The 23,050-nt window shown below is 40.0% G+C and overlaps 1 protein-coding gene and 2 pseudogenes across 1 annotated transcript; all 3 read left to right on the forward strand.

The window, feature by feature from the left end:
* Window positions 1–15,099, forward strand: part of LOC146482569 (uncharacterized) — a 26,796-nt pseudogene extending 11,697 nt beyond the window's left edge.
* LOC146482572 (uncharacterized) lies at window positions 10,220–14,293 on the forward strand. Its single transcript, XM_085106930.1, has 3 exons — window positions 10,220–10,713; window positions 10,849–10,989; window positions 13,057–14,293. The coding sequence occupies exons 1-3, from the start codon at window positions 10,220–10,222 to the stop codon at window positions 14,090–14,092; spliced, it is 1,671 nt and encodes a 556-aa protein (XP_084963056.1). The 3' UTR covers window positions 14,093–14,293.
* Window positions 15,100–19,888: 4,789 nt separating the features above from the next.
* On the forward strand, window positions 19,889–20,979 carry LOC146482573 (uncharacterized; annotated as a pseudogene).
* The last annotated feature ends 2,071 nt before the right edge of the window (window positions 20,980–23,050 follow it).

The following is a 23,050-nucleotide window of genomic DNA, read 5'->3' on the forward strand; positions in this document are numbered from 1 at the left end:
AAGTGTTTGAGCGCAGCCACGCACCAGGAAAAAAAACAGTCTGTTCATGTTCACTGTTCAATGTGTAATGAGCTGTAGATGGCCTCCAAACCTCCCCTTATAGCCATCCCTATCCTCCACAGCATCACCATTTCAGATTGCAGGCTCAAGTATGGAACAGTAGATTCAGCAATAACCATATGGCAATGTTGTGAAACCGTGAATAACTAGTTTGTCATACACAAGTTTGTACCTCTTCTTTAAGTTTACTGTATGTATTGTCTTTGTTTTCGCATCTCGTTTGATGAAGTGTGGATTCTCCAGATAGATGGGTTCTCCATTTGGATTGCAGACTTGACCACACATGTTTTCAAAGTTGAGCTTCTGTGATCCACGAAAATTGAGGGTGAATCCTCTGACCCTACAGACTGTTTTCCCATTCTTCGTTTGGTAGGCATAATTCTTTGGGCCCCTGGACAAAGGTTGTGATATAATCATCATCGTCCAGTTCATTCGTTAACTCTCTGAGATAGTCCATAAGGGCTGGCATCCAATCATCTGGTTGGCTAGTAAAGATGACAGAATCTGTGTCAAAGTACAAGACTCTTGTTTGTAGACGTTCAAGGACAGTATAGAGCTTCAGCCTGGCATGGGCAGTTGTAAAAGCAGCAATGACAACGTTGGTCTCATCAGACATTGGAAGAAATCCATCCCCTTGTGTGTAGTACACCTTTACACACTCATCGTTGACGAATTGAATGTTTTTCACTTGGGTTGACTGACACGTGAGGAGCTGGAAGTAACGTTCTGGGTCCTTCACAAGCTCCACCTGTGGCATATTGTCGCGTTGGCCAAATTTTCCCCAGAAGGAATTCAACATTAATTTAACCAGTGAACGCAGTCCAGGGTTTTTCTTGATCTTTTCATAGTTCAACTTGATCTCTTCTTTTTGATCATACTCTCTGATGTACTGACCCTTTTGAGCTTCTGTCTGACACCAGGAGGGCCATCCGCTCACCTCTTGTTTGATTTTGAGGCAGGTATCGATGTACCCTGTAAAAAGCTCGGACGATCTCTGAGGGAAATGCCACACCTCTATCATTCGAACCACGCGGTATCCCAGCTCCAACGCTTTATCAATCTCAATGGAACACCAGGTTCCAGACAGCATACGTTCTTCATCTGCATGTTCACAGGGTGTCTGTTGTAGGCTCTCAGCACATGTTCTGCAGAGAGGGAACATCAGTTTTTCATTGGCACGGTAGGGTAACACTGGATGGAACAGGAAGGAGGGTGGGAGAATCTCACACTTAATCATACCAAAGAACTCGGTAGCAGAACGGTTGACGAGAGCTTCGCTTGTGAGAATTTCTGGATGACCAGTTGGGACTTCACAATATTTGTTTGTCCAAGGATACAATGAGGTGAAGTCAACGTAATGGATCTCCTCATCCTCAGAAATTTCTTTGTGAAGACAAACCGCATTTGTATGACCCCCGAAAAAACCGTCACGGGGTTCTAATGGTGTGTCGAATTTAAGGGTGTCGATGAAGGCTGTCATCTCTAGGTTGGTGGCTGGTTCTTGCTTGAAATCACATTCCCATTTGACTTCTACTCGGAATCCAAGCTTCTTGAAACACTCAACTTTGCGAATGGTACCTTCCAAGAGATCTTCCATTCTTGTGTCATTCACTGGATTCATGGTATTATGTAGATAGCATCGGGAACAACCATGCCACAGGCATCCCATGAATTCGTAAATGGTCCTCTTCTCAGGATTATAGCTATCCACGTAGTTACCATCGATTCATTGCTCTCCCCCATTCAAAGCGTGTAGAATACGGTCTCCTGTCTGGTGATGAACCCACGCTAACCATTTGAGAGCCATGATGGAATACTTGCGGGCGGGTTGGTATCCCTGTGAGGGAATGAGTCCAATAGTGTTTTCTTTTAAGAAATTTTGTCGGAACACACGGTTGCAGGCACTTGCAATGGTAACACAGTACATGAAAGGGTCGAGATTGCAGGTTTCTTCCATCAACTGTTTAAACTGCAGGCAGCACCGTCTGAGAATATCTACATCGCTGCGACAATATTCTTGCAATTCTTTCTGGAAGTCAAACACATAATTGCGCCTGCATAACCCTTCATACCATGTCAGGAAATCCAGCCATTCTTTAGTACTCATGCCATCTGGGTCGTAGTTTTCAATAGGCGGAAGAGGGCCAACATAACACTGATTTTCCTTACGATTAAAGAAATGAGGAAAGTAACCTTTCTTGAGTTCCGTCAGACCAAAGGTTTTGGGCAAGGCTTTCAGTGGCATTGGGAGGAAATTTAAAGAATTGCGGAACTTGATGTTGGCTTGTTCGAGTTCCATAGACATGATTTTGGCACCGTTCAGGATCAGGCTTGGTAATAGACACTCTTTGTAGAAGTATTTACAGAGGAAAAACCCGTCATAACCCCTGAGGTTGTGGGCGATGACGATGGCACCTTTATGAGTTCCATCTAACAGGCATGTGCCAAACTGGTCCACGCAGTCATCCCCCTTGAACACCATTTCAAACCCCATTTCATCTTGTACAATTAATAAATTTGCAATGTGCCGTCCTTCATCTTGCCTGCTCTCGATATTGAAGAACAAATATTCCTGCCCTTCTTGTTCATCACCTTCCTCTACGTCATCGTCAATCAACTCTTCTGCAACATGTCTTCTTTTACGTCTGTTTTCCTTCTGCTTTCCTTGCTCTTGCTGGTCTTCTGGATCTTCTTGGTCGTCATCTTGTTGAGACACGATAGGCTTCATGTAGCAGCAATGAGTATTGGGGTCCACAAATTCCTCACAGTTCCAACAAATTTTTTCACCGCACATGTGAGCTTTTGGACTTCTTTTCTTGTGCGACATGACTTTGTTGCATTTTCGACATTTATAGAATTTAGTACAAACCGATTGCCCTTCTTTGTTTGGACGACAGTGGTTAGCGTAGCATTCGTCTCCGGCGAACATTCTGTGACACTGCCCACACTCTCGCCACGATACTTTCTGGATATACCCTTGACAACCTTCGGTGAAGCAGCACTTGCATACTTTACTGCAACGATGTTCCGCTTTTTTGTCGTATCCTTTCTTACATTCCAAACACCAATAACCTCTACCCAAGAAAGCGGAGACGGATGTGATGACGTCATAATGATTTTGATAAAGATATAAATAAATTTGTTTTTCTCTTTTGGGCCCTTTATAGATAATAGCGTTAAAGTGTTCAGCGGAGAGGACGACGATTTGGTGTTCTGTAATTACTTGTTGGAACTTGGCCACCTCGGGAAGCCTGCAGAGACCCTCTGGAACTCCAGCCTTCCTATGCAGCTGTTGTGCGAAAAGTCGTTGTTGTTTGCATCCATGTCAAATAGAACCATATGCAGGGTCTTTTTCTTGCCGAGCCAACTCTGTCACCAAGGCATGGGCGAGACACAGAAAATCTTTATTCCTGATGCGAATGACGCATCGCTTGCTGTCAAGGAACTTGGACAACTTGAAACCAAAGTGTTTTCTCTTGCGAGTGGCAACCCCACCTTGTGGCATCCCAACGTGAACCAAATGGACACTCATTCTGCACCTCGCCCATGATCCGCGCGGCACTTAACTCGTGACAAGGCATGAACGATAAGGATATGGGGTAATCTAGTGATTTACTCTGGAGGACAAATCGTACCGGATCGTTGTCGCGCATTCCTGTAGTCATTTCAGTCATTTCATGTACCATGAGTCGAAAATTCTACCCAGCTGATCCATGAGGGATACGTCTTCTTGCTTGGAGCTTTAATGACAGGTGATAGTCCGTAGCTATAGTGTTAAATTTGCGGGCTTGTCTTGTGGCTACTTCACGAAGTGTGTAGTGTTGTTCAGATGTCCATAAATCCTTTCCCGACCCAACCTGTTCTGCAGCCAATAAGCATTCATTGTCCTCCTTCTAATGAACTAAGATCGTACTGTGAACAAAATAGTAATATATCTAGTATTAAAAATTTAAAGTAAGTTACTTACAGAGATAAACAATAGACCATTATCCGTTCAAGATTTTGGACTTACTTACAGAACCATCAAACCTTATAGTGTTAATACAAAGAAAGATAGGGTCAAGGTTGAAAACGAGGTTGAATGACTTACAGAACCGACAAACAGTAACGTCAGTTGTTTCAGGATTAAAAACCTGCTGAATAACTTACAGAATCAACACAGAGTAACGTAACTTACAGTGTTAATAGGAAAGTAAGGTCAGGATTGAAAACGAGACTGAATGACTTACAGAACCGAAAAACAGTAACGTCAGTTGTTACAGGATTAAAAACCTGCTGAATAACTTACAGAATCAACACAGAGTAACGTAACTTACAGTGTTAATAGGAAAGTAAGGTCAGGATTAAAAACGAGACTGAATGACTTACAGAACCGAAAAACAGTAACGTCAGTTGTTACGGGATTAAAAACCTGCTGAATAACTTACAGAATCAACACAGAGTAACGCAACTAACAGTGTTATTAGGAAAGTAACGTCAGGATTGAAAATGAGGCTGAATGACTTACAGAACCGAAAAACAGCATTCCATCGCGTGTATCATTACTTCATCTGAATCTTCTAAAACGTCAGGTTGTTCAGTGTTAGAGCTGGGTTCCGTTCCATGCGCGGCTTCAAAATTAAACTCAGTCATTGGTTCAGTTTTTGAGAGATCAATAAAATCCACTCCGGGGATGAGCTGAGGTAGGTCATTGAAGTTTTCATGTTGTTGAAAGTTCACTGAGGTCTCAGGAGTTGTGATTACAAACTCATCTAAAGCTTCAAAATTAAAGTCTTGCGCCGAAGGAGTGTCAGGGGATGTGACCAGTTCATCCACGAGGTCAGTTAACCAATGTGAAGAATTATTTGCTCGTAGTTTCAAACTTTCTTTCATGGTTTTCACATTTCCTTCTTCTTTGAACTGTTGCTGAATCCAACGGCCGTGAAAAGGAACCATTTCATGTTGTTCAATTACAGGATCCATCATCATACACTTCTCACGCCATAGTCTCACAATTTCATTTTTGTACCAGGACCGAATGACTTCAAACAAAAATGGATCTACATGGTCAGCCGTCAGGTCAGGGGTACCAGTTGCATCAATCAACCGATCCCACACCTCTTGCTCATAAACAAACCAAAAAGCATCTATGATATCTTGACGCATGTGAAGGCGACCTTTTTTTCTTTGAGCATGATATTCATGCAACTGTCTCTTTTGAATACGATGTACGTCTTGAAATTCAGATGTACGTGAAGCAATTTCGGCTTCACTCACCAAATGTGTACTTGGCCAATGTTCAATACAGCGCTCTGTCTTCCTATCTTTCATGTAAACGGCTCTTGAAACTTCAGGGTTAAAGTGAGCTTGTCTTTCCATCTTGTCAAAGTTGAATGGAAAACCTGGAGCGTGTAGCTCTTTTCATAATGATTATGCGAATACTGAGGAAACACTCAGGATCGAAAAACACCAATCAAAACCTTTTTGAAACAATATACATTGTTTTTTTTGTTAAAAACTGGTTTTAAACAAGAAATTATCTGGTTTCACAAGATTTCATTTCATTCCTATTGTTTGACATTGAAGAGATAATAGAGTTCTGACATTAACCAATCAAAAAGTTCAGCATTTTCCTAACGCGTCCGCGTTCACGGTATAATCAACTGGAGCTTGAAATCGTAGGATCGAAACGCACCAATCAGATAGCTCGCAAATCTTTCGACAGTGAAAATTTTTTATGTTCAAAACGCACCAATCAGGTAGCATAGCAAAGTGACCAATCACGTTGTTTTGACTCAGTTAGGAATAAGCGTCGAACTAAGAGTTGTTACCGACTTATCTTTACAACTGTTATCTCTGTTATCATCGATCTACAACTGTTATCATCTATCATGGATTGTGAACTTGTAAGAGTTGTCATCAGAATGGTGAGTTCACTATATTTGCTTAACATGTCATTATGCTCATTCGATAGGACCTAAAAGTATTAGTTTCGCCTCTTGTTTTACTTAAGCGCAAAGTATTTTGTGTAGGAATGTGTTGCAACACGTCTCGCTTCTCCGTTAGTTTCGCTTCTTGTTTGAATCAAGCGTAACGTATTTCAGTTAAGTTGCTAGTTAAATTCAAAAATTGGTTATTCCTTTTGACTTGAAAGCAAACTCTTGCCGGTTGCTAAACTTGAGTAGCATCAATACCTTTTGGTGAAAAGAAAATGTGCTTTTCAGCGCGTTACGTTTTTCTGTTAGTTTCCCTTCTTGTTTGAGTCAAGCGTAAAATATATCTGACATTGTATCTGTAATAACACAGTTAAGTTTCGAGTGAAATTCAAAATCTTTGTTCGTTCTAACTTGAAAGCAAACTCTTGTTGCGCGCACATGAAATAAAAACGTGTGTTCAAAAAAACCGCTCGTGCAAAGTTACGCGAAAAGTTTCGCTATGTTTTTCAGTGTATAGAATTCTGCGATAGGTTTTTTGCAGTGCGTTAAACTCGAACAATTACGTTCCTCGATTGACCTAAGCGTAAAACTATTTCTGTGAGTGTATCATTAGGTTGCGAGTTAAAGTTAAAATCCTTATTCGCTCTGACTTGGAAGCAAATTATTACCGCGCGCGTATGGAGTTTTGCTTCTTGTTTGAATCAAGCGTTAAGTATTTCTGACATTGATTCATTACAACAGTTAAGTTGCAGTTAAATTCAAAAATTGGTTATTTGTTTTGACTTAAAGGCAAACTGTTGCTGATCGCTAAACTTGAGTAGCATCAATACTTTTTGGTGAAAAGAAAATGTGCTTTTCAGCGCGTTACGTTTTTCCGTTAGTTTCCCTTCTTGTTTGAGTTAAGGGTAAACTATATCTGACATTGTATCTGTAATAACACCGTTAAGTTTAGAGTGAAATTCAAAATCTTTGTTCGTTCTAACTTGAAAGCAAATTATTGTTGCGCGCACATGAAATTAAAACGTGTATTCAAAGAAACCGCTCGCGCAAAGTTACGCGAAAAGTTTCGTGTAGGAATTTGTTGCAGCACGCTTTGCTTCTCAGTTAGCTTCGCTTCTTGTTTGAGTCAAGTGTAAACTATATCTGACATTGTATCTGTAATAACACAGTTAAGTTTAGAGTGAAATTCAAAATCTTTTTTCGCTCTAACTTGAAAGCAAATTATTGTTGCGCGCACATGAAATCAAAACGTGTGTTCAAAGAAACCGCTCGCGCAAAGTTACGCGAAAAGTTTCGTGTAGGAATATGTTGCAGCACGCTTTGCTTCTCAGTTAGTTTCGCTTCTTGTTTGATTCAAGCGTAAAATATTTCTGACATTGTATCTGTAATAACACAGTTAAGTTTAGAGTGAAATTCAAAATCTTTGTTCGTTCTAACTTGAAAGCAAATTATTGTTGCGTACATATGAAATCAAAACGTGTGTTCAAAGAAACCGCTTGCAAAGTTACTCGAAACCATTTACCGTTGATTTCTTAAGGTAAGAATATAAAAGTACTTATACAAATGTAATAGAAAGTACGATTTGTTTTCTTTACAAGAGGAGGAGGAGTGCGTAATTTGCCAAGAAGAAGACTTTGATATCGAGAAAATACAATGCTGTGGCCAACCGATGCACAGGGATGTCTGGACACCTGGCCCCAGTTGTTCAAAGGTCGGATAACTTTATCCAGTGGATAAGTCACTATCCGACAGTTTCAATCTGTGCAAATATTTCAGTATTTCCTCATGCACAAGCGAATATGCACACTCTAACCACTGCTTAGTTGGGGAGTGTACGAAAACCTTGGAATACATTTAACGTGAAGTATATTTTAGACGCTGAAGAGTGCCTTATCCAGCGGATAAAGTTATCCGGCCTTTGAACAACTGGGGCCTGGAGATTAACGTTACTTCCAAGTACCTCCAGGTGTCCGCACTGTCGGACGGAGCTGCCCCTTCCATGGACCGTGGAGGAAATGGTCGCGCTACATAATTTGATGTTGGACTGTATATTTAGTCCCGTCAAAACTTTTGATATTAAAATGTCAATTGAGTTTTCTATAACTCACGCTCAAGTGAAATGGTTAATTTAACCCAACGAATAACTCAATTGTTTTCTTTCTTTTTCTTTTTTTCTTGTTTTCTCAGCATTGCTGTGCACTCCACCCACACAGGGGCGAAGAGGCTTCGTGCGTCACATGCAATTACTTTTTAAGACCGCTAACGCAGTACCAGAAAATGGATTTGGCGGAAAAGCTACGGTCCTTAGTGTAATGTGGGCACGCAAATCCAGAGGAATGTGACAGGTGTCCATCAATGAACAGATCCCTTGTAGAAATTTATTTAACTCAACCTTTTTAATTTTTGTAATTTTAATAATTTTGATATTAAAATGTCAATTGAGTTTTCTATAACTCACGCTCAAGTGAAATGGTTAATTTAACCCAACGAATAACTCAATTGTTTTCTTTCTTTTTCTTTTTTTCTTGTTTTCTCAGCATTGCTGTGCACTCCACCCACACAGGGACGAAGAGGCTTCGTGCGTCACATGCAATTACTTTTTAAGACCGCTAACGCAGTACCAGAAAATGGATTTGGCGGAAAAGCTACGGTCCTTAGTGTAATGTGGGCACGCAAATCCAGAGGAATGTGACAGGTGTCCATCAATGAACAGATCCCTTGTAGAAATTTATTTAACTCAACCTTTTTAATTTTTGTAATTTTAATAATTTTGATATTAAAATGTCAATTGAGTTTTCTATAACTTACGCTCGAGTGGAATGGTTAATTTAACCCAACGAATAACTCAATTGTTTTCTTTCTTTTTCTTTCCTCTCTTTTTCTTTTTCCTGTTTTCTCAGCATTGCTGTGCACTCCACCCACACAGGGACGAAGAGGCTTCATGCGTCACATGCAATTACTTTTTAAGACCGCTAACGCAGTACCAGAAAATGGATTTGGAGGAAAAGCTACGGTCCTTAGTGCAATGTGGGCACGCAAATCCAGAGGAATGTGACAGGTGTCCATCAATGAACAGATCCCTTGTAGAAATTTATTTAACTCAACCTTTTTAATTTTTGTAATTTTAATAATCAATATTTCACAGTCCTTATATTTTTTCTTGAAAATAGTATTAGTGTTTTTAAATAAAAAATAGTTGATCAAATTTTTGTATTAGTTTAGTGTTTTCAAATAGTTTCTTTTTCCAAGTTATCAAATGTAAATAATACCGTTTTTCCAAATAAGGTTTTTTTTAAAATTCAATTTTGTAATTTTAATAATTAAAGGCAGTTTTTCAATTCAATGTTGTTTCTTTACGGTGTCATTTTAAATACTCAATAAGGGTAAACAAAACCGGTTTGACTAGTTTTTTTTCTAGTGGATGGGCATTTTTAATATATACACTCAGGAAAACTGGTTTGAGCCTGTTTGACCATGACGTTAGTGTCTTCTCATTGGTTCTCAACTTATCCTTTGCTCTTTCCCTATATATTTGTGATACCACCCGGCTGGTTGGGCAGAAACGTACCACCAGAGCACAGTACACTTGACTAATAAACATTAACTAAACTCCAAATTATACATACACTTGCATCTCATTAAATCCCTCTTCCACCTAGATGACTTGCATCTCATTAAACCCTTCCCTATATCTACTTTATGTCATGTCAACTTATTCAATGGTTTTAGGGGACAACCTCATTAAATCAGGGCTGCTGCATATATGAATAAAATTCTCCCAAGCATTCGGGATAGACTACTGACCTGGACAACCTTGTAAGCCTGTTTACGCAGAATAGAGTCAGCGACCTTCAGGAAGGAGTGACTGTTGCTTATGGACACTCTGTGTCAGTATAAAGTCTGCACAAGGAAAATTTGTCATTGTTGACACGCATAATGTAGCTATTTTATCCCTTTATCTTATATCATTGTAATAGTAATGTCTGCAAACTTTAATTTAGTTTATTCTTCTCTATTTATTTATTTTATACAGAGCCGTTCTGAAAACCACTTTTGTGAGAACACACCCTGTTTAAAGATTATTATTATTATTATTACTACTATTATTATTATAATTATAATTATTATTATTATACAATGCTGATGCTATCTCAATTTTGATTGGCTAAAAGCACCCCGCTAATTCTAGATGGCGCTGTGTCATCGCGTCACATCTACAGACACTGGCGTTTGTGCATGTAGGTATGACGTGTTTTTGCAGACAATGGTTTTCGTCACCTGACAAGCTAGCCGGTGGTTTGAGCAAGATTGTCATGGCGGAGTCCGCTCCAAGATTCACGTCAGTCTCAGAAGCGGATTTAGGACGCCTTGTTGACGACAAGGACGCAAAGAACACCAAACGAGCTACTAAGACAGCTCTTAGAGTTTTACAGCAGTATTTGAAGGAGAAGAAAGTTCCCGAACCGCAAACCAAAGATGGCATCAGTAACGTTCTCAAACTATTTTATGCCGAAGCTAGAAAAGTCGATGGAACTACTTATTCCAAAAGCACTCTCAACAGCCTGAGATTTGGACTGGGCAGACACTTCAAGGCGACTCTTGGCTTTGATATAATAAACGATCCAGCATTTGCCGAGGCAAACAGAGTTTTTGGCGCCAAGTGCGTTGAACTAAAACGACAAGGGCTCGCCAAAGTCGAACACACGCCACCGATCTGCGAAGAAGATCTTAAAAATCTGTACGAAAGCGATGTTTTTAACCAAAACAGCCCGGAAACGCTTCAAAACAAAGTTTTTTTCGAGGTTATGTTGTACTTTTGTCGCCGAGGAAGGCAAAATCTTCGTGAACTCAAAAAAGCTGATTTTTCATTCAGCACGGGTGGCAAAGGTGCAAAATATGTGTGCAAAACAACAGATGAACTCACAAAGAACCGACGAGAAAATGATGAAGGATTTGAAGGAGGCGTGATGTTCGAGAAACCAGGACCACACTGTCCTGTGGCTTCATTTGAACGGTACATACAGCACCTGAATCCCTCAAACGAATTTTTGTTTCAGCGGCCGAAGAAAAACGCCGGCATATCTGATCAAGTGTGGTACGATAACATGGTTGTCGGAGAGCGTTTGCTCGGTGAAAAAATGAAAAGGATCTCTTGAGAAGCCAAACTTTCAAAGTGTTACACCAATCACTCGATCAGGGCAACGGCGGTTACAATCCTGGACAAGTCCGGGTTCGAAGCAAGGCATATCATGGCGGTGAGTGGGCACAGAAATGAATCCAGCATTCGGAGCTATAGCAGGACTGACATTTCAACCAAGGGAAAAATGTCGGAAACCCTGACGAAAGAGTGCGAGGTGAGAGGTGAGGAAGTGGCTATTAATCCGCACCAGTTATCTCCTGTTATTAGTCTTTCTCAAGAGGAATTTATTGTACAGAACTCTCATTCAGAGATAACGAAAAATTTTAATTTCTTCAACTGTAATGTCAACATTCATTAAACGCAAATCGGGAACATTTTTCATAAGACCGTACAACTTAACTTTAGAATTTTGTTCAAAAGTTTCAGTTCGATTCAGTTTTTCCTGAAACGTTTTCAGATGTTTTGGAGCTTAAATCCTTTCTGTAAACCTTTTGAATTCCACTTTACACGTTATTCACGGCTGTCATTAATAAAGATGTTTACACTGAAACGTGTCATTGCGTGGCTTACTTTGTTGTTGTTCTATGAAATGTCTCAACGCTTGTACATTTATAATTGTAAAATAAAACAATTATTGGATTCGGTTTTCGCATGATAGCGAAATTATCAAGGCCTCGTTTTGTGTTATCCGCCTCAGCCTTCGGCTTCGGCAGATAACACAAACCTCGGCCTTGATAATTCTCGCTATCATGCTCAACCTCATCCAATAATTGCTTATTATCGGACCTACCATGAAAAGCGTAACAAAATTATTAATTTTTTCCGGGCGCCATATATGGTCTTGAATTCCTACAAGTTGCTACAAATTTCTACAGTGACGTCACATTTTCCTACAAGCGTAAAGACGTGGCTACCAAGGCAAACAGTTGTCCATGTTGTTGACAAATTGTCAACATTATGGCGGAAAGCAAGGAAAGTGTGCCTTCCGTTTCTGCGGCTAGTTCCAGCTCATTTTTGGCTGTTTCCACCCCATTGGAATCCGTTGCGACCACTAGCAACGCCTCAGTAGTAAGTAATCGTTCAGGAATTTTGATCACCCTTAGTTTTACATTACGATCCCTCACAATCACACAATGGTTGCTCATGACATCTAGGTCTGTCTCTATATCTCACTTTGATTAGTGTCGTACAACATAATCCATGGAACGTTTATAAAGCACAGGAATATTTTATCGTGTAAATGGTTGTTCATCACATCTATATCTCACTTTTAATTAGCGTCGTACAACATATTCCATGTAACGTTTTTGAGGCGAGGGAGTATTTTATCGTGTAACTCTGTGGGATTACTAATACCTCGGATGGACCCTTTGAATGAACGCTTTGAATAACGAGGCATAACACAATAGCCCATCAGAACTAAACTTTTTTTCTCTTGCTGCCTCCATACGCAATATCACCATTTTAAAGATCAAATTTCCTTTCAAAGAAGAAGAGAAAAAGCCAAGAATACCCGACCACTTGGAAGCACCGTTACCGCGGTGCATGAATATGAATAAAACTTAAATATATATAAATATCAATCAAGTTGGAGTGTTTCCCAGGTTGTCCTAGAATTACAATAACATCAACCAACTTTTCTGCCATATTGATTTTCAGGGTTCATGTTTTGTTGTTTCCAGGCTCCACAGCCACAGCCTCCTATCCCAAGACTTCTTGATTATTATTTTTGTTGTTTTTTGTTTTCAATCTGACCGACCAACCTAAATATATTAGAAAATACATTTGAGGCTAAACGAAAAAAAAAAAAGAGATGGCCTTACACACAACTAATACCACAGTCCATAGTCCTGTAGTCAAGGATTGTGACATAATGTTTAAGAGTTACAAATAACTGCCACTGCGGTCCACAGTTTATGTAGTGGATGGATAGAAATGAATTTGTACTAATAGAATATCACTGTACACAACAACACTTACGCAAAGATCCGCAACGCAAATAGTTAATGATGCAGAAAGAAAGATTGCTGTTTTGCACCATGATTTTGACCAGCATGAAGCACCTCAGGGAAGACCACCAAGCAACCTGATACACCTGATGACCAACATCACTCAACAACTTAAGGATTATCAGCCAGAAAGTGATGTTGGTCCTGCTCTTCAGGCAGCGAGGCAAGTGGCCTATTGGTCATCTGTATTTATTTCCATGGTTTCCAACGATGCTGCCACCATCCCTTCTTCTAACTTAAGCAATCCTGCAGTCTTCGTCACTCCTTTGAACAGCCACCCAACTTCATCAAGCCTCCATCTTCCAAGCAGTCAACCTACATCAACCTCCATTCCATCTTCAAGCAGCCAATTTACTTTGCCCGTCTCAACTTCAGCCACCATTCCATCTTCAAGCAGCCAATCTACTTTGCCCGTCTCAACTTCAGCCACCATGTCATCTTCAAGCAGCCAATTTACTTTGCCCGTCTCAACTTCAGCCACCATTCCATCTTCAAGCAGCCAATTTACTTTGCCTGTCTCAACTTCAGCCACCATTCCATTATCAGGCAGCCAATTTACTTTGCCTGTCTCAACTTCAACCATCATCTCACCTGCAATCAATCAACCTGCTCTATCAACACATCCTGCAGCCTCCATCCAATCTACAAGCAGCCAACCTACTTTGTCCATCAATACAACAGCCTTGATTTCGTCTACAAGCAGCCAGCATACGTTGCCTATCCCTACAAAACTCTCTGTTCTTCCTTCAAGTAACCATCCTATTTTGTCCATTCCTACAACAGCCTTCTTTCCATCTACAATCAGCCAATGTGTTTCGCCGTTCCCTACAACAGCCTTTCTCCCTTCTTCCAGAAACCAACCTACCCCTTCCCCACCCACGACAACCTCTATTCCATCTGGCATCAACCAACCTACTTGGGCCACCCCTAGAACAGTTTTCGTCTCATCTGCATCAACCATCTATTAACCTACATTGTCCAGACATCCTGCAGCCTTTATCCAATCTACAGACAACCAACCTCCTTTGGCCATCCCTACGACCACCTTAATCTCTCCATCAAGAACCCAACATACAACAGCCTCCATTCCTCCTACAGTGAACCAACCAGTTTTGGTCACACCTGTCACTGACCCTGCAACAATGGCAATGTTTACAGAATACGGATCTGGTTCTATGTCTCAGTGGCTTGACTCTTTGTTCATACCAAGGAACATTGAAAACTTACATCAGGTTAAAGACCTTTGGGAGGTTGGTACAGTCAACTGCCCCCCTCTTCATAAGTGGACAGTTGTGATGAGAAACCTTAGATCAAAAACTGGGAAAACTCTTCAATGTTTAGTCAACGCAAATTTATCTATAACTTATTTAAAAATTGAAATTTTGATGAAAACCTTGTTTTTGCACAATATAATGAACTGAGGCCTGGAAAGTTATATAAAATCCTAAACACCAAGAATAAGTAGAGCTTGTTTTGTGCTGTTGCCTTCCCTGGATTAATTTATGACTGTTGATAATAATAATGTGATGCTGATAACTGATGCAGCACAACTATTTTCTGTGATTTTCTTTTGGTCATTGACTGACCCGAGTTTATTGCTATTAGTTCATTGTTTGATGTATGAAAAGTCATCAATTAAATGACTTGTTTAAGTTTATTTATCATGTCAAAAATTTCATGGTCATAATAATGTTTCTTGAGTGAAAGATTCCTGGGGTACTTAAATGACAATACGAAATTCAGGCATGAGCTTAACCCTAAAAGTGAGTCATTCACATGTGTAATTTGGCATCATTATTATTATTATTATCATTATTATTATTATTATTATTAGCACTCAGAAAATGGTGCCCTAATTGGTGTTTCAAACAACATTGCCAGTTTGCTTTATTGGTACAAAATTACTGTTCAGAAACACTTTAACACAACGATCAGGATGTGCAGCCTAACCTGGCTAACATTTAAATTTGAGTAACATTACATGTATATTGATGTAACTTGGACAGTAAAGGGCTCTCAGTTATATAAATGAAGGGGGGGGGGGGGGGGGGCTCATAAAGCCCTTAGTTGCTGCTGATAAACGGCAAGATTTCACATTGGATGAGGAGTCATATAGGGCCTTATTCTTGAAACAATTCAGATAATAACCATGATAATACCATCACATTTCTTTCAATTCCGATAATTTTACATTCAAATTTTAATGGTTGACAATTTCTTCTTCTCAGGTCAGCGCCTGTGTTTATTTCAAGTAGAAAATCGACTTTGTAAAAATGTATGGGGCGCCAAACCAGTCAATATTGTATACCATTTATATGGTCTGTTCCACTTTTTATGTGGTCAACTTCACTTTTTACATGGTCAACTTTGGATTTTTTATATGCTCAACCTGACTTTAATATGGTCAACTATTGACTTTTTATATACTCAGCTTCACTTTTTATATGGTCAACTCAACTTAAAGCAATGTACACAATGCCCCCAGGTCCTGAGAGTGATTCTACGCTGTTTGGGCTTTTGACTAGTCTTATAGTTATGTACATAATATTAATAACTAATCTTCACTATTCCACTATTATGTCATTTCACCAAATAAAGTCGAAAGAACGTGCAAAATATAAGACAGTAATACACTGTTATGTCCTGGTTTGACTGGTTTACAACAGCGAAAACGGGCAACAACATTTCACTGGCCTTCTGTTACATGCTCAACTCGACTTTTTATATGCTCAACCTGACTTTAATATGGTCAACTATTGACTTTTTATATGCTCAACTAATGCATTGCGGCTGCCAGCAGGCAGCACTCAAACAAAGATGACTGCCAACAACGAAAACATTCAACAGATATCCTCCGCGTGTGCCATTGCCACACAAGCACTGAAGGCCAATGGAAACCTACAGACTAATGACATCCGAAATTTGGCAGCATCAACGGCTACTAACAGTACTTCTAACAGTTCCATCCCACCTACAAACTCAGCGTCGATTGTAACCGAGCTTAGTCGAAGATTTCCAACTTACAATGCACGTGGCAGGAGTACAAACAGCAGAAAACCGGTTTCCTCAAGTTCTGTGCACAGGGCTTCTTCTTCTTCCAAATTGTCAAAATTTGGGCGACCGTTGAAGAACATGGTCCACAAAGACCTGGATAGGAGCACTCGAATTTTTTTATGAGTATGCCTGCGTCAGTTACTGAATAATACATCATTCTCATTTATTCACCATGCTTAAAATATAACACATTTATTCCAAAATTATTTTTATTCTAATGTTTTAGTAAGGGCTTGACCCATGTTTGGAGAATGCGGATTTTCTGTTCCAGGTGTGCCTGTATCACTGACTGCGAAATACATCTGATCCCAAACATACACTCATCAATGTTGAAATCCTGGCAGTATGTCACGTTTGTCACATAAACCTAATTTACTGACCTAGCTCCCACGAGTCTCCTGTAACTGACAGTGGCAAGGTTGGACTTTTCTTTTGATAACTTAAATTTTCGGTCTTTTCTGGAGTATGCCAGCAGCACTGTCTGTACAGCACAGCATGTATCACAATTTTAGCCGATACCCACATTAAAAAGCACATTTGCCAATGTTCAAACATTGATCTTGAAACATTAACATTGGCTAAATTTACTCCATTTTCTTTTAAGGAAAACTCATTATTTGTGACATACAGTGGAACCTCCTGGTGCCACCACCTCTCATTCGCGACCACTTTTCCAAAATATCAAAAGTTTTCAAGTCAAATCACTATAGATTGAACCTCTCGTAGGCGACCACCTTTCATAAGCGACCACTTTTAGAAATGATTGTTTAAAATTTTCAATTGTTTTTAACCTCCCATAGGCGACCACTTGACACACAATCTGCTGTTATCTCTCACAGGTGGAAATTGAAAAATGTGTCGCTGTAACATTTTGGCCATATCATCACCGCGGACGCCGTAAATCTCACAGTCAGAGCTACCGGAAGTGTTTCCCGGTATAGCTTAGCATTGAAACAATTGATAAAACATACACGCACCATGCTGTACACTGAAATAAACTTTAATCAGATTGAATCCCTGATAGGAGAGTCCAGCGGGTTGAGCTGTCGCACAGTGTGTAATGATTTAATACTTAATGTCAATGCACGTTTTAAGCTTTAATTTGTTACGAGGTTCACACTTCCATTTATGAACAGTTGTTGTTAAGTCGCGTATTCCTATTATGTAACTACGCAAGCACATGTATGGGGGATAAGAATAGAATATGTAGTTGTTGGTGAGAAAAGACTTTGCCCTGCTTCTTCCGATGGATGTTATTTGACCATAAAGACTATTTGGAAGCTAATCAGGCAGATAAGCGATTGAACATTTGTATTTATCTGTATTGACTTATCGTTGTGTTATTAATAAATAATTATTATGTGTTCTTGTTTTCCACGAATGTCGCTTGGTTCACCGCTTGTTGCAGTCGTTCACATTTTCGATTCACCTTTGCGTCTGTAACAAATTAAACTGGCACGGGCAACCTCTGAGAGAATAAAGTGCGTTGAACTGTCCTGCAGGAGTTTATTGTTAGCTCCAAACTTATCAATGCACAAGTGTGGGATTGTTTTGTAACCTACACTGAGTCCTGTTTAGCTACGTACATCACAGGTTTTACAAAAGAGTTTTTAACTGTTTGCTTATGTTCTATGGCGCTTTATGGGGTTCAAAATTCAATCTTGTGAATTTACTTACTCTTTTATTCACCAAAGGTTTGAATTCATAGAATACTCCAGTGAATTCACCGAAACCATGTTGAATTCATCGCAACTGAAAACTTAAATTCATCAAAACACTGAATTCATCGAACTGTCGAATTCGATGGAATACTAAATTCATCAAAGCGCCATAATGCACCCGTTCCCTGAAAAATTTAGACAGTGCCACCTGGAAAAATAAAAGAGTCAAGTTTCTTTCACAAGAATTGTCTCAATCACTGTATTAAGTAATTTGTGAGGTACAAACAATAATAATTTTGGACCAGTCTTAATAGAAGCGGAACTATGTGTCCTGAAGGCCAAGTAACCCTGTGTTGTGATAGAAGGGGCAAGATTCACACCATAGACTTAATCAGTGCCTAATCAGAAACCGTCACTTTTCAGCGGAAGAGATGTACAAGCCCTGGATTATTTGAAGGTGTATGCTGATGGAACAAATGCAGTTGAAGAAGACATTCCGCACAATATGCAGTCACTTCCACCACTAGGAAAACTGACAAAGGAAGACGTTCTACACCACTACTCAAACGTATAGCCAGGCCGTGGAAATCCTCTGGTAATCCTCTTGGAACCCCCTTGCACATTGAACTTGATACTAATGTTACTCCAGTACACGCCTCAACGCGTCGCGTTCCCGTGGCAAAGTTGGACAGAGTAAATGACGAGTTAAAGAGACTTTGTGATGAAGGCATCATAAGGCCAGTCTCACAGCCTACAGACTGGCTCTCAAACATTCTGTTAAAAGAGAAACCAAATGGAAAACTTCGTATATGCATTGATTCAAGTCAAACCATTAACAAGGCCATCAGAAGACCCAAGTACACAATACCGACGATTGAAGAAAAGCTTCCACAACTGAGGAAGGCCAAAGTATTCACCATTCTTGACGTATCTGAAGCTTTTCACACCGTCGTGATGGATGAAGAGTCTTCTCTACTTACTACGTTCCGGGGACCAAACGACCGCTACTGTTATACTTGCATGCCATTTGGGATCGCCTTGGGACTGGAGGAGTATCAACGGCGCCAACATGAATTCTTAGACGGCTTACACGGGGTAATAAACATTGCCGACGACATCTGTGTTTTTAGATGCGGGGATTCAAAAGAGGAAGCTGACATCGATCACGACAAAAATTTCACGAGCATGTTAGAAAAATGCAGCAACCATGACCTGCGAATCAGCGAAAAAGTTGCAGTTTAAATCTCCCTCTGTCACTTTCATGGGACACAAGCTTACTGACAAAGGTGTAGAGCCCGATCCAGCTAAAGTAGCTTCAATTACAGAGATGCCAACGCCCACTGACAAATCTGGAGTGCAGCGTTTTCTTGACATGTGCCAATACACGACTTTCATAATGGCGGACCGCTCGGGCGGAATGGTAACTACTAACATCAGGGCGAGGCTAGTTAGGCCAGAAAGGTCATCAACATAGCAACTGCTTCAACAACACGCGTCGCAGTTCTTACCGAAGAAGATATCCCTGGTGCTTCTTTGCATGGAAGAAAACCATCTGAACTTAACAATGATGAGTTGAAGTTCTGGTTACGGTGTAGAGGTGATCGGGCAAAGGGACTTAAGACGAAAGTGGAGCTTGTGAAATGGTAAGGAGTTGGTCTACTTACGATGCAATCGGTTTTTTCACTTCTATCCTTTTCTCGACAAAACTTATTTTTTCAATTCCTTTGCTTGACATGTAACTCCATATTCAGAGTTGAAGAGTATATTACCTCTGGAAAAGACAAAACCATCGTCGATCCTGAGCCGACCAGCTTATATACCAAGAGAAAACAGCAGATCGAAGATTCACTGAATATAGATTCAGTCGCCAAGGTCGACGTTGTGAATTACCCAGAAAGTGGATGGGGTAATTCGCTGGAAAAAATGCCGATGTTTACCCTAGCAGAAATGAACCAACATATTGCAAGATCGGGTAAGAACATTGGAAATATTCATCACCAGTCTGTGCCAACAACACTTCGCAAAGCAAAGTAGCATGTAGCTCAACCTGTCATGGAGGTTGTGCTAAAAAAGGCAAAACTGGATAAACCGAGCACCGCACGTTGTGGTGGTGGTGTGAAATGCTTATTGTATGAAGCCAGAAGACAACGACAACATGATCTGGAAAGAGAGAAGGCTTTTAAATCTGAACTTTCAGGAATTGATCCAAACTTGGGTTTTGCTCATATGAACAAAGAAAAAAACCTAGCTTTTGAAATGAGTGATACCAAATTTGGCAAAAGTCCTGTTGGGTCGTTCTTGAGTTATCAAACTTCTTTCACAGAATCGAATTTCTCTGCTCAAGCGAATCTAGCCTCAGTTCAGAGAGTAAATTATGTTGCCCTGGACCTCCCTCATTATCCTCGCTTTCCTATGACAAATGAGGAGGACATGACCACACCTCGGGAGCTCTCAGATTCTGAGAAGAACTTGCTGTCTACTCTAAATGTGGATAAAGACAAAATCCATGAAATCGAAAGCAAAACAAGGGATCAATCATCATCAGAAATGTGAAAGCAAGAACGCACCTATCGATTTACTGCCTCCAACTTCCAAGCGATTACCAAAAGGAAAAGGAATCATGATACCTATGCACAGTCCATCATGCACCCAAAGCCATTTTCCTCGAAATATGTTGCCAATGGCATTAAGTATGAACCCATCGCTCTTCAAGAGTATCAGAAATTCATGTTCAACCAGAATACACCAGTAGCTGTTTTAAGGAGTGGACTTGTCTTATCAAAAAGTTGTCCATTACTAGGTGCCTCGCCTGATGCAAAAATTGTAGATAAAAGATGTGTACATTGCTTTGGTTTGGGAGAGGTAATTAGTGTCCCTACACCAAGTTCCATGTAACACCATTGGATGCATGCTCTGATCCCAATTTTTTTATGGAAAAAATAAATGACAAAGAGTGCAGACTGAAAAGGGATCATGCATACTATGCACAAGTGCAAGGACAAATGGGGATAACTGGAAGCAAGTGGTATGATTTCATTTTCTACACCAGCAAGGGACTGTACGTGGAGAGGATAGCCTTTGATCCTGACTACTGGAGAAACTTACAAACTGAACACCACAATGTTATTTCTTTTGAATAAAAAAAACTGAGGAAATATTTATATTGACTGCCAATAGCAGGGAAACTGTCTGGTTTGATTTTGAGCTGATACACACAGGAATGAAACGTCACACAATTTTAAATTGGATCACATCTTTTTTCTTATGTGAGTGGAGACCGGTAGGAATAATAGCCACTTTATATAAACTGAACAACAACAATAACAAAATATTATCACTTCCTGGGTATTGGGTTGTCTACACATGTACACAATTTTGGATCACTTAGAGCTAATGGTATAGTGATATTCAAAGAATAGTTTTTGTCCCAGTTTATTCAAATAGAAATAATGTTTGGTTGAGCATTACATAAAATTGCACAGACTGCCCACATTTCATTGACAACCCCAAACTGATGGAGGGGCACAACTCCATCCCAATTGTGAAAATTCTTGATTTTCTTTATGGCACGCTCAACATGAATTCGCAGGCCTGCAATTTCCTGAGTGCGAACAACATCTTGTGCTGGCATTTGATTTGAGCTGCCAAGAAAGGGGGAATGTTCAAGGAAACTCCTAAAGGTAACAAGTCCTCGATTGTAAAACCTTTCATGAGAAGCTAGAGCCTCGATTTTTTGGCGAAAGCGGCGTAGAACGCCGCATTCATAAAATATTTGTGGGAGATTAAAATTAGGTTAGCTGTCAACTCCATTGTTGGAACGCAGAAGGATATTCACCCTGAGAGCTTGGAACATGTCCTACATCTGTCAATAGCTGGTTAATTAAAGAGTTTTTAATCAGCTTTATGACATCTCTCCAGAATTTTATAATTATTCCCAACACCAGATTAGGAAGTGGATTTTAAGGTACATGGAATTACAGTGTTTGAAAATGAACCGCGAATAAGTGTTTTATTCAGCAACCATAGACACGCAAAAAACATTTAGAATTGAGGTTTAAAATACAAAGTAACCGTAGATTTAGTGAAATTGTGCACGTTTGAATTGCTTTATAAATCGAACGCGAAGCGATTTTCAAAGGAATCGTAAAACGGCGGGAAACCTGAGCTGAGAAATGTTCTCGTGAAAACCACTTTGTACAGCCGACCAAAATATTCCTCGAACAGTAACTCCTCAAAAAGCGAGGAAGTCAATGAACACTCCAAAACATTTTAGCATTTCAAAACACAGAATAAACGCTAAATTATAGAATATGACTACAGCTACCTTTCCAAAATATATGCAATTTCTCAAAACCGTATCACAGATAACTGGAAATTGTGACTGAATAAAATTCACTATACTTTACAAAAATGTCTAAATGTTCAAGGAAAGAAATTTTGAATAACAATCAGAAATGTTTGTTGCCTGATTTCCCTAGCTTTTATAACATATAACCGGCAAGCAATGAAATAATAAGAAAATCTGTACAATGATGCGTAATGTTTCCCGTCAGCGAGATTAAACAATTAAATTGCAATTTTTTGCATCAGCTCCTCAAGTTTTGGCCGCTTTCTTGGATTGCTGGAGAGACATTTTCTTGAAGCCTGTTTCAGAGTAGGGATTTCAAATTTTCCATCTTTAAGAACTTGGCGATCATTGCACCGAAGGAATAAACGTCACTCGATGTCGTTTGCTTCTCTCTGCGATGTATTTCCGGTGCGATGTGCCGGTGACGCGCAATGGCCTTATCAACGTCCAGTTTCGGCTTTCTTAGTTTAGCTTTCGCTATTTGGCAACTTTTGCCAAAGTCTATGATCTCAGGCGCGTCTCCATCCAAAACGACATTGTTCCCCTTCAGGTCATTGTGGAGATATCCATTCTTGTGGAGGTGTAATAGCGCTTCGCACGTTTTTCTCAAGACTATCGCGCACTCCTCGTTACTTGAAATCATCCCGTTAAAAACGGCTCGAGAAAGTGTAATACTACGGCCTTCCACAGCGTGGTCCTGAAGTACCAAATAGTAAGGTGGCTTCTTGGTACAAACGCCAAAAAGGTGAGGGATACCTGGATGGTCACCAAGAGCGGCAATTACTGCAGCTTCGTTTAAGACTTCTCTCTTTGCTCCCTCTAATTCTCTCGTAGAGTCATCATGTGTCTTGATTTCTTTCACG

The sequence above is a fragment of the Pavona decussata genome, unplaced genomic scaffold (assembly GCF_977016875.1).
Source record: "Pavona decussata unplaced genomic scaffold, jaPavDecu1.1 SCAFFOLD_45, whole genome shotgun sequence".
Taxonomy (NCBI): Eukaryota; Metazoa; Cnidaria; class Anthozoa; order Scleractinia; family Agariciidae; genus Pavona; species Pavona decussata.